Source organism: Jaculus jaculus, chromosome 1, assembly GCF_020740685.1.
Source record: "Jaculus jaculus isolate mJacJac1 chromosome 1, mJacJac1.mat.Y.cur, whole genome shotgun sequence".
Taxonomy (NCBI): Eukaryota; Metazoa; Chordata; class Mammalia; order Rodentia; family Dipodidae; genus Jaculus; species Jaculus jaculus.
Window position 1 is genome coordinate 14,415,603 of NC_059102.1, and position 11,188 is coordinate 14,426,790.

At 49.7% G+C, this 11,188-nt stretch overlaps 1 protein-coding gene across 2 annotated transcripts in view; it reads left to right on the forward strand.

Annotated features, from left to right (window-relative positions):
* Nucleotides 1–9,527, forward strand: part of Rgs10 (regulator of G protein signaling 10) — a 50,586-nt gene extending 41,059 nt beyond the window's left edge. For both annotated transcript variants that reach the window (XM_004659293.2, XM_045131769.1), the window contains exon 5: nt 9,066–9,527. In XM_004659293.2, the coding sequence (XP_004659350.1) occupies nt 9,066–9,212 (147 nt within the window). In that variant the 3' untranslated portion in view covers nt 9,213–9,527. The remainder of the gene's footprint in view (nt 1–9,065) is intronic.
* Nucleotides 9,528–11,188: the final 1,661 nt, after the last annotated feature.

Genomic DNA, 11,188 nt, shown 5'->3' on the forward strand with positions numbered 1-11,188 from the left:
CTGATCTCTAGACTCCCATGTTTTATTTTCTATGAATACATGTACAGCACCCACGTATTACCAGTGCGGTTCAGCCTTGACTGTGAAGGAAGTACTTTCATGCCCTGTTGTGAGACACTGTTTATCTGGGAAGGAAGAAGAAAGGTGAGCTGTGCTCTCAGGGCAGAGGTGGGCGGAGACAAGATGTAGTTGTCCCCGTCCTCTGGCTGCTCTTCAGGGGCTGGTGACAGGAGCCGTGGATACAGAGTCCCTAAGCTTGAATCCCTCATGTCCGATAGAGTAGTGTCTGCCTGTCGCCTGTGCACATCCTCACATATATTTAAATCATCTCTAGGTGGCCTATGAAGTCAGATAGGATCTACTACTCTGCACATAGATGTTACGATCTATTTCTCTGGGAATTATGATCAGAAAAGAAAGCCTGTAGTGTTCATTTTTCTGAGTTGTTTTTGCATGTTTGTTTGTGTGGTGTGCATGTGTGTACATACATGTTTGTGTGTGCATGTGCAGACTAGATATTGACATCCAACTTCTTCCTCGGTTATCGCCTTATTCTTTGAGACAAGATCTCTCTCTCGTTTTCTTTTCCCCGCTGAGGTAGGGTCTTGCTGTAGCCCAGGCTGACCTGGAATTCACTATGGAGTCTCAGGGTGGCCTCGAACTCATGGCGAACCTCCTACCCCTGCCTCCCGAGTGCTGGGACTAAAGGCGTGTGCCACCGCACCCGGTGAGACAAGGTCTCTTGCTGAGCCTAGAGCCCTGTGGTTCAGCTCGCTTGACTAGCCAGTGAGTCCCAGGGAGGGTTTTACTGCACCTCCCCAATGCTGGGATTGCACACATTTGCCTCTGTGCCCGGCTTTTACGTGGGTGCTGGGGATCCAAATCAGGTCCTCAGGCGTGTGTGGCAGGCACGTATGTACTGAGCCAGCTCCCCAACTCCTGCTTTTCTGAGTGTCTTCCTTCTGCGGGTGGTCACGCCCATCCACCTGTGGGTGCTGCGGAGCTGGTAGACAGGGAGTGCCCCTCCCCCCCACGTTGGCGGTGTGCTGTTTCCCAGCCATGTCCCATGGAAGTGCTCCAGCTTCCACTTCTCTTTGGAAACTTCTGTCTCTCAAGGGCCTGTTTGGAAACGGTCACGATTGGTGTCCACATGGCCCAGAATTCTTTATCCTTACAAAGGCCCCAAGAGGAAACTGCTTTCCTGAGCAAGGGAGATTAAGACGGAGAAGAGTACAATGGAGTCCTCAAGACTTCACATTGGCTTTGCTAAGTGCCCCATGGCTTAAGGTGGGGTTGTCTTTATGTGGCCAGCGCCCCTTGCCAGGAGAGCTTCAAGTGGCCCGGCCACTCATCCGGTGAGCCTGCACTCTGCTTCTCTGGGGGTGGCTGGTAGGGTGCATGGCCTCTGTGGGACATAGCTGGGGCCTAAAGCACAGGGAAGGCAGATTAGACATCCCTGCATCCTATTTCAAAGAGCTCCATAGGCTTTCACTCAAGTCTTGCTCACTTGATTTGCACTCAGCTCTAACAAGGTTCTGTTCTGCAGTCCAGGGAAGGTCTAAAGTTCTGGAAGAGGCTGTGGAAGGATGGGCAGCAAGAAGTGATGCCCAGCAGCCAGAGATGAGTCAGAAAACAATACCAAGCATTAACTGCAGTACGGTGATCTGGAGCCAGGACACATGGGGGCCACACTCCCCCAGTCACATCATGGGCTCTCCTGTGCTACAGGATGGTGCTAGATGGTGAGCTGGTGACACCCGCAAAACATCAGGCAAAAGCTAATTGCGGTCACTGTGTTATGTGAAGAGTGTGTGACACATTTGAAGAAGCATTTCATCAAAAGCAACATCTTTTTTAAATTTTTTTTAATTTGACTTATTTATTTATTTGAGAGAGGGAGAGAAAGAGGCAGATAGAGAGAGAGAGAGAGAGAGAGAGAGAGAACGGGCACACCAGGGCCTGAGCCATTGCAAATGAACTCCAGAAGCATGTGCCCCCTTGTCCATCTGGCTTACGTGGGTCTTGAGGAAATGAACCTGAGTCCTTTGGCTTTGCAGGAAAGCTCCTTAACGAATAAAAACAAAATAAAATAAAAAGCCTTTTCTCTGAGCAGAGAACGTGCTGTTTCGTGTCGTATCACTGGGCTTCAGATTTGACTGTCATCTCACAGACTCAGGAAAGTGTAGCCAACTTCCTCTAGTGGGCGTGTACTTCTTCTGACTCCATTTATGTCTGGCCTCCTTTGTGGATCTGGGGGTGCCACCCTGGCACGTCCTCTCTACCTGGTGGGCCCGTATGAAGTGGAAGAGTGACCCAGAGTGACAAAGCCTTCCCTGTGGTCCACCCTGGTGCTTCTGGGTGGCCATTTCACCTACCCGCAGGCCTCTTGGGTGCACCCCACTCTTGCTTCAGTAGAGGGAGCGTGGCCCTCATCTCTCAGGGAGGGAATATGTCTGTTTTGTAGAGTTTGTCTTTCTCCAAACCTGCCAACTACATATGCAAGGGATGCCAAGAGAGGCTTCCCCGTAAACACCTCATCTGTGTTTATGAGGGTAGGAATCGTGTCTGCAGTCTATGTAAGAGAGAGAGAGAGAGAGAAAAAATAAAAAAAAACACATGTTCCAAATACGAGTCAGAGATGGTGATGCTCGAAGCAAATATAAAGTCCCATTAGCAGACTTAATGTTGCATTGAAGGTCCCCCCCCTCCCACCCTTGTGGGTTGAAGTAACCTGGTGAATGGCTTGGAGAGGAAGGGAGATGCATGCTTTGTGGAATAGATCTTCTAATGTACTTGCATTCTGTAAGCCATTAAAATATTCATTAGGCTTGAAATGTGGTGTATGGAGGCCGCGGAGTAACCCCCAGTGGCTTGTGCTCTGCAAGGCTGAGTGCTTGATGGCGGAGTCCTCTCCCCAGGGCAACCCACAAGGAGAGCCTCGAGTCTCAATGCTGCCAGGGTGGTTCTCCTTGGAACAAGCGAATCCTGATTCATGACCGTCGCTGTCAGATCCCGGGCGGCGCGGTGGGCATTGGCGTGACAGTGACCCTGGGTTGGGAGGCATGGTGCCGCCGTCACGTGTGCGTCGAAGGCTGCTTGTCACTTTCCCCATCCCTCCTCCGCGGCTCACAGGAGGGGATCCCAAGGCAACGGGCTAAACAGTTTACCCGGCAGGCATGTGGCGCACAGATGTGGGGGCTGCAGAATTTGGAGCCTTGTAAAGCCACAGCTGTCTTGGCCTAAAAAAAAAAAAGAAAGAAAGAAAGAAAGAAAAAAGATACAGGAAGCAACTCAGCTGCCAACTCAAGTTTTCTGCTTCATTGGCCGCTGGAGAGGGATCATCTGCCTCGGGTCTGCGCAGATGCCTTCCTACCCTCCTTCAGCCTTCTCCTCTTCCTCCCCTCCCTCTTCCTCCTCTTCCTTCTGCCAGAGCTGTTTCTCCGTCTCTTCCCTGCAGTCAGCTAGGATTCTGATCCTTTTGTTCAGGTCATGGTGGTCCATTGGAATCTTGTTTTGTTTCTTTTTATACAGTCAATTGGGGGTAGAGGGTAGCTCATCATCCCCTGCTTAAATGGAACTGGAGTAGACATGGTACACTAACACTGACCTTGGACTTAAGGCCTCTAGGATTGTAAAGTCCTGTGGGGAACCTGAGACCAGCTGTGGGCAGAGCTGTGCTCTTCCTGAAGGTTCTAGGAGGGGTGCTTTCCTGACCCTTCCAGCTTCGGGTGGCTCCTAATTGTCCTTGGCTTTCCTAGGCTGATAGCTGTGTCTCTGCTTTGTAGTCTCTGTGTGTGTCTTGTCCTCCTCAGAAAGGACTCCAGACCAGACCTGTTAACACACAAAGTCACAGTTTTGTTTTGTTTTTGTAATGAGAGAGAGAGGAGAGGAGAGAGAATTGGCACGCCAGGGCCTCCAGCCACTATATTCAAACTCCAGACATGTGCCTTAACTACTAAACCATATCTCTAGTGCTGTCTCTCTCTTTTAAGGTAGTGTCTCGTTCTAGTCCCAGCTGACCTGGAATTCATTATGTAGTCTCAGGCTGGCCTTGAACTCAGGGCATCCACCTACCTCTGCCTCCTGAGTGCTGGGATTAAAGGCATGTGCCACCACACCCTGCCTAAAGTCACATTAAAAAAAAATTTTTTTTTAATTTTTTTTAAATTTTTTATTTATTTATTTGAGAGTGACAGACACAGAGAGAAAGACAGATAGAGGGGGAGAGAGAGAATGGGCGCGCCAGGGCTTCCAGCCTCTGCAAACGAACTCCAGACGCGTGCACCCCCTTGTGCATCTGGCTAACATGGGACCTGGGGAACCAAGCCTCGAACCGGGGTCCTTAGGCTTCACAGGCAAGCGCTTAACCGCTAAGCCATCTCTCCAGCCCTAAAAAAAATTTTTTTAGGGGGCCTGGAGAGATGTCTTAGTGGTTAAGGCACTTGTCTACAAGCCAAAGGACCTTGCTTTAATTCCCCAGGACCCACATAAGCTAGATGCATAAGGTGGCGCATACATCTGGAGTTCATTTGCAGTGGCTGGAGTCTGCTGCACCAATTCTCTCTCTCTTTCTCTATGCCATTCTCTCAAATAAAATTTTTAAAAAGCCTTTAGCCGGGCATGGTGATACACGCCTTTAATCCCAGCACTCAAGAGGCAAAGGTATGAGGGTTGCCATGAGTTCGAGGCCAGCCTTAGTCTAATAGTGAAATCCAGGTCAGCCTGAGCTACAGTGAAACTCTACCTTGAAAAACACACACACACATTTTTTTTAAGAGAGAGAGACACACAGAGGAAGAAAGAGGCAGAGCGGGAGGGGGATGGAGGGAGAGAATGGGCGTGCAAAGGCCTTTCAGCTGCTATGAATGAACTCCAGACACATGCGCCCCCTTGTGCACGTGGGCAACATTACATGCTTGCATCACGGTTCATCTGGCTACATGGGACCTGGAGATTTGCAGTTCTTAGGCTTCGCAGGCAAGCACCTTAACTGCTAAGCCATCACATTTTTTATATTTTATTTATTTATTTATTTCCAAGTAAAGAGAGAGAGAATGAATGGGCATGCCAGGACTTGTAGCCACTGCAAACAAATTCCAGATGCATGTACCACCTTGTGCGTCTGGCTTTACATGGGTACTGGGGAATAAAAACTTGCTTCTTAGGCTTTGCAGGCAAGTGCCTTAACCACTTAGCCATCTTTCCAGCCCCATAAAGTCACATTTTGAGGTCCTATGTAGATGTACACTTGTGAAGTCACTATTTAGCCTGCTACTGACCTTTAGGAGTATTTATTTCCCTCTTATCCACAAATACATTTTTGGCTTTTTTTGATTAAATGCATCTCTGAAATTTAGCATTCAGTCAGTTAGCATTCATGGCCAGTTTTCCACACTCAGCTCTTTGCAGACCTCATTTTTGTCTTTTAAAAATATTGTTATGTGAGCCAGACGTGGTGGCGTACACATTTAATCCCAACACTTGGGAGGCAGAGGTAGGAGGATCGCTGTGAGTTTGCGGCCATCCTGAGATTACATAGTGAATTCCAGATCAGCCTGGGCTAGAGTGAAACCCTACCTCAGGAAAAACACACACACACATACATATATATATATAGAGAGAGTATATGTGTGTTATGTGCTGGGCATGGTGGCACATGTTTTTAATATCAGCACTCAGGAGGCAGAGGTAGGAGGAGCGCCATGAGTTCGAGGCCACCCTGAGACGACATAGTGAATTCCAAGTCAGCCTGGGTAGAAACCCTACCTCAAAAACAAAACAAAAATATTGTTATACGTGTGTGTATATGTGTATGAGAAAGAGAGAAAAAGAAGCAAGAGAATACGAATGAATGGGCATGCCAAGGCCTCTTGTTGCTGCAAACTCCAGATGCATGCACCAACTTTGTGCATCTGGCTTTATGTGAGGACTGGGGAGTTGAACCCTGGGCCGACAGGCTTTGCAAGCAAGCACATTTAATTGCTGAGCCATCTCCCCATCCAGGAAGACCTCATTTTTAAGAATGGCCTATCATTCTGCTCCATGAGCAACAGTATGTCTTTGTGGTTAGGAGTGTGGGATTGAGAGCCAGCCGGCCAGGGTTGGCCTCCCACTTGTCCCTTGCTCACAGTTACGGGCCAAGTTGTGTCCTATTCCCCTCATCCTAGTTCCTGGATCCAATCTGGGGGGTAGAGAAGCTTGTGGGCAGAGGAGCCTGTGGCCTCTTGGGATCTCCCGCAGGCTTGTGCAGCTCCGGAGCCTCCCCAGCGAAGGCAGCCTCCCCCAGTCTCTCACCTCCACCAGCCCAGCCCAGCCCCTTTCCTTCTCTCTGAAGCCTGAGCGTCAGGGCCTCGGTTCAGCAAACAGGAAGTTCTACAGACACCCGACAGCGATGTGGGCGCACTGCGTCCCGCTTCAGGTGGTTGGTGGGTCCTGTTTGCTGAGAATGGAGGGACAGGACAGGGAGGAAAGGGCTGTGTGCCAGGAGAAGCCCTCACGAAGCTGGCTTCATTAGTCACATTCTGAGAATCCCTTCTGGACTCTGAACTCTGTGGGCATCTCAGTGCTCCCCTGGGGTAGCTGAAAGATGCAATGGTGGATGACGATGAACCGGCTTCACACATTTGTGAGAGGCCATGAGGCCTCACTCCTGTCTTATGATTTTCTTGGTTTCTTGGGAGTCTTTGGTTTTTAGCAATTTCTCCAGAGCCCAGTGACTCTGTCATAGCAAGGATTATCAAATCACTACAGAATAGATCACTGATTGGGAGCAGTTGGACAAAGCCTGGAAGGACAGGTCCAAGTTTAACGGTTTTTGGACAACCCAGTGTTCCAAGTGTTTCCCGGGTGTGGTTCTGTAAGATAACCTTGGGCAGTTTGGTTCTCCTCTGGGGACCATGATGGTGGAAGAAAAGGTCCTTCCAGCCCTTTCCTGAGGCCCTGCCCCTCCCCCAAGCACATGTCCTAAGGCCTTTGCATCCATAGAATATCTGCGTGTGTTGGCAGAGGACAAGTTTAAAAGATGTCAGGATTTTACCACCCACTTGACAACCACGCCTGTCAGTAAGCAGCATTCTAGGCCCCTCTGGAACTTTCCATTCAGCTGAGCCTGGCTAGTGTCCTAAGGGAAGGTGGCCCTTTAACCTGCAGAATGTCCTGAAAGAGAAGACCAGAGAGATGAGGGTGTCCTGTGTCTCAAAAAGAATGCTCCCACAAGTTCAGGAAAATACTTTATTTTGCTTCTCCTTGCCTTCCCCATTTGTAGGGTCGGGGGTGAATGAGTGGGAGACCAGGAAGATGGCTGACCTAAGCAGCCCGGAGACTTCTGTATTGAGAAGAGCCCTTGGAGAACCTGGGGTGCTGGCAGCTGACAGGCCCCTAATCCTGAGGATTTAGGCCCTATCAGGGGCCCTCCTCACCCCCTGATCTACCTTAGAATTGCTTCTTTCTGGAAACTTCAGTCTGTTGGGCTTCTCTGCTGCAGACTCCATTTTCTGTAACTAGGACCTGGTCCCGCTGCATCTCCTGGCCAAGCCTGTACTTTTACTCCCCTGCATTGAATTGCATAAGCTTCCTTTGTCTCTTGGGATGATAGCAGGTTTGTGATCTTTAATGCCAGTCTCACTGGGGTCCCAATATTGGGATCTTTATAACACATACCTCTATATTCTGGGATTTGCAGCTCTTGGAGAATATCTCTGTTATCTATACAAGTAGAGGATGAAAGTGTGTGTGCGTCTGTGTGTATAGTATTTTTTTTGTTTTTGGACACAGTCTCATAGCCCAAGCTGACCTTAAAGTGCTGTATAGCTGAGACTGGCCTTGAACTCCTGATTCTCCTACCTCCCCCTTCCAGTGCTAGGCTTGCCAGCATGTATCACCACTGGTAGCCAGTGAAAATTCTTTTTTTTATTTTTATTTATTTATTTTTATTTATTTATTTGAGAGCGACAGACACAGAGAGAAAGACAGATAGAGGGAGAGAGAGAGAATGGGCGCGCCAGGGCTTCCAGCCTCTGCAAACGAACTCCAGACGTGTGCGCCCCCTTGTGCATCTGGCTAATGTGGGACCTGGGGAACCGAGCCTCGAACCGGGGTCCTTAGGCTTCACAGACAAGCACTTAACTGCTAAGCCATCTCTCCAGCCCACCAGTGAAAATTCTTAAAAAGAACCTTTTTGTTTGTTTATTTATTTATTTGAGAGCAACAGACAGAGAAAGAGGCAGAGAGAGAGAGAAAGAGAGAATGGACACGCCAGGGCCTCTAGCCACTGTAGACTCCAGACGCATGCACCCCCTTGTGCATCTGGCTAACGTGGGTTCTGGGGAACCGAGCCTTGAACTGGGGTCCTGAGGCTTCACAGGCAAGTGCTTAACCACTAAGCCATCTCTCCAGCCCCTTATAAAGAACCTTTTAAGGCAAGGGTATGAGTCAGTGTTGCTTATATCTATATTTCCATAGAAAATAAAGAGGCCTTTGTGCATGGGATTCTCTAAGCTATAGAGTCAGGGGTGATCCCTGCAGAATGACCCAAAGCACCCGTGACTGTGCCTCTGGCTTCCGTTGTGTTTCTTCTTGTTGTTGTTGGGGTTTTTTTTTTTACTTTTAAAAAATTTTTAATTTTTTTATTAACAATTTCCATGATTATAAAAAATACCCCATGGTAATACCCTTCCTCCCCCCAGCTTCTTTTTTTTTCAGAATAAGATTTTGTTTTTATTTTTTTTAATTTATTTATTTATTAGAGGGAGAGAGAGACAGGGGCAGATACAGAGAAAGGGCACTCCAAGGCCCCTGCCGCTGCAAACAAACTCCAAATGCATGCACCACCTTGTGTATCTGGCTTATGTGGGTCCTGGGGAATTGAACCTGGGTCCTTAGGTTTCTCAGGCAAGTGCCTTAAACTAAGCCATCTCTCCAGCCTCTTCTTCTAGCTTTCTTTGTGTGTTTTATTTATAAATGCATTATTTATATTCTTTGGCCCATGGTAGTATTTGATAAATATTTGATGTATGATTCGAAGAGTGGACTAGCCGTGAGCGTCACATTCTGTCTTTCCCTTTCAGATTTTCAATCTTATGAAGTATGACAGTTACAGCCGCTTCTTGAAGTCTGACTTGTTCTTGAAACACAAGCGAACTGAGGAAGAGGAGGAGGACCCGCCCGAAGCCCAGACGGCAGCTAAGCGAGCTTCCAGAATTTATAACACATGATCTCCCAAGAACTACGACTGCCGCCTTCGGTCTCACGGAGCAGAGGGGTGGACTGTCAGGACTGTGAGGGGTTGTCATTGCTCGGTCACGTGCAAGGACTGGGGCGTGCAAGACCTTTCCATGGGATATGTGTATTTTATTAACTGCTTGACCAGTCAGTTTTGCATGATGGCTAATCTTACATAAAAAAAAAAAAAGTAGCTTTGAAGTTTTGGTTCACAAAACAAATGAGATCCCTTCAACACTGGACACTTAGAGCAGCTCAAGCTTGATTAAACTTCACGTGAGGCCACGAGGTGAAACATGCAGCCACCACCTCTGCTTCGTGCGTCTTCTCTGGCCTGGGTTGCGCATGTCCGCAGACTCACTTGGCAAGTTCACTGAAGCCCGAGTTGCTACGACGCACTCGGGCTACGGGAGGAGGTGTTTGTCCACTGCTTTGGGGTTAAGTCGTTCTCAAGGCAAGGGCAGCTTTGCTGAAGGTTTGGGGGAGTTGAGTGTGAGCATCATCAGGGGTTGCTGTCTCAATGTGGGGGTCCTGGCCACGCCCATCACCCACGACTTCTCACAGGACACAGACTCATAGGTCATCTGAACAGGAGCCCGATCTCAGCAAAGAGCTGGAGGGATGGCTCAGTGGTTACAAGTGCTCGCCCAGCGAGCCTGATGACACCGTTTAAAGCTGGTTGCAAATAGCGCAACTCTGTAATCCTGGCACACCAGCAGCAGTGGGCGGCAGAGCCAGGAGACCCGTGATGCCAAGGGACCAGTTAGTTTGGCATTTCCAGCAGTAAAACAACACGCGGGAGCCTGTGTCAAGGTGGAAGGGGAGGGTCCACGGTCCAAGATGGCCCTCTGACCTCCACACGTGGGCAGTGGCATGTGTGTGTGAGCCCATCCATGTACCCCCCCACACACACACCCCTCAAAGAGGAAGGAGTAAAGGACAAACAGGACGTTGTTAGGGAACAATGGCTGTGCTGGGTGGTGTGGAATGGGGCTGTGCCACAAGGCTTGCACTGAAGGTGGAGTTGGTGAAAGGTGTTCCTCTTCTCCCTTAGACCAGCGTCATCACCAGTCCCCTCTGTCCCTGCCTTTGCTCGACTTGTCAACTCTGCCTGATTCTGCGCTACCTGGTTGGCTGGAGAGGCTGAGTGGAACCGGCTGTGAGCCCAGGCACCCCAGGTCACCCCTCTTTTACGGTGGAGCCATCAGGGTCCTCTGTCAGACTCGGCTTGTCTTGTTAGTGTGTTCTACGCCTCCCAGAACCCCAGACTGCTGCCAGACCTTCCCAGAATGTGCGCTAAGCCTTGAAGTCTGATTCCTACACAAAGTAACAAGCTTGTCCCTCAGGCTCTCCCACTTGTAAACTTCTCTGAGGGATTTAAGTGACCTATCAATCAAACCAGGACACTTGAAAGAGAAGGGGATGTGCGCATTAATAATGACAACGGGGGGGGGGGGGGGGAACCGGGCGTGGTGGCGCACGCCTTTAATCCCAGCACTCGGGAGGCAGAGGTAGGAGGATCACCATAAGCTTGAGGCCACCCTGAGACTCCATGGTGAATTCCAGGTCAGCCTGGACCAGAGTGAGACCCTACCTGGGCAAAAAAAAAACATTGCAATGGGGTAACATCTGATAACCCATAAACCCAGTCAGCCTGTTGACGAACCTCGCAGCCTTTTCTCCACGGGCACGCAGCGGCGTGTGCGTCCCAGGCTCCTTGCCGCAGGTTGACCGTTTGCGGCTGTGGAGTGCCTCCCTCTCTCTTCTCTTGGGCTGGGGCAGGGGTGACTTTGGAGAGCCATTCCTTGCTGTGGATGGAGCAACCACTGAGCATCCACTGGAAACTACACATCCAGGCCATGCTCCACCTGCCTCGGGCACTCCCCTTCCCAGACTAGCCTCCTGAACCTGCCTTCTCCCTGCCCGTCCCAGGGCCTTGAGGGTGGGCAGCGATGCTGAGAGTGGCACC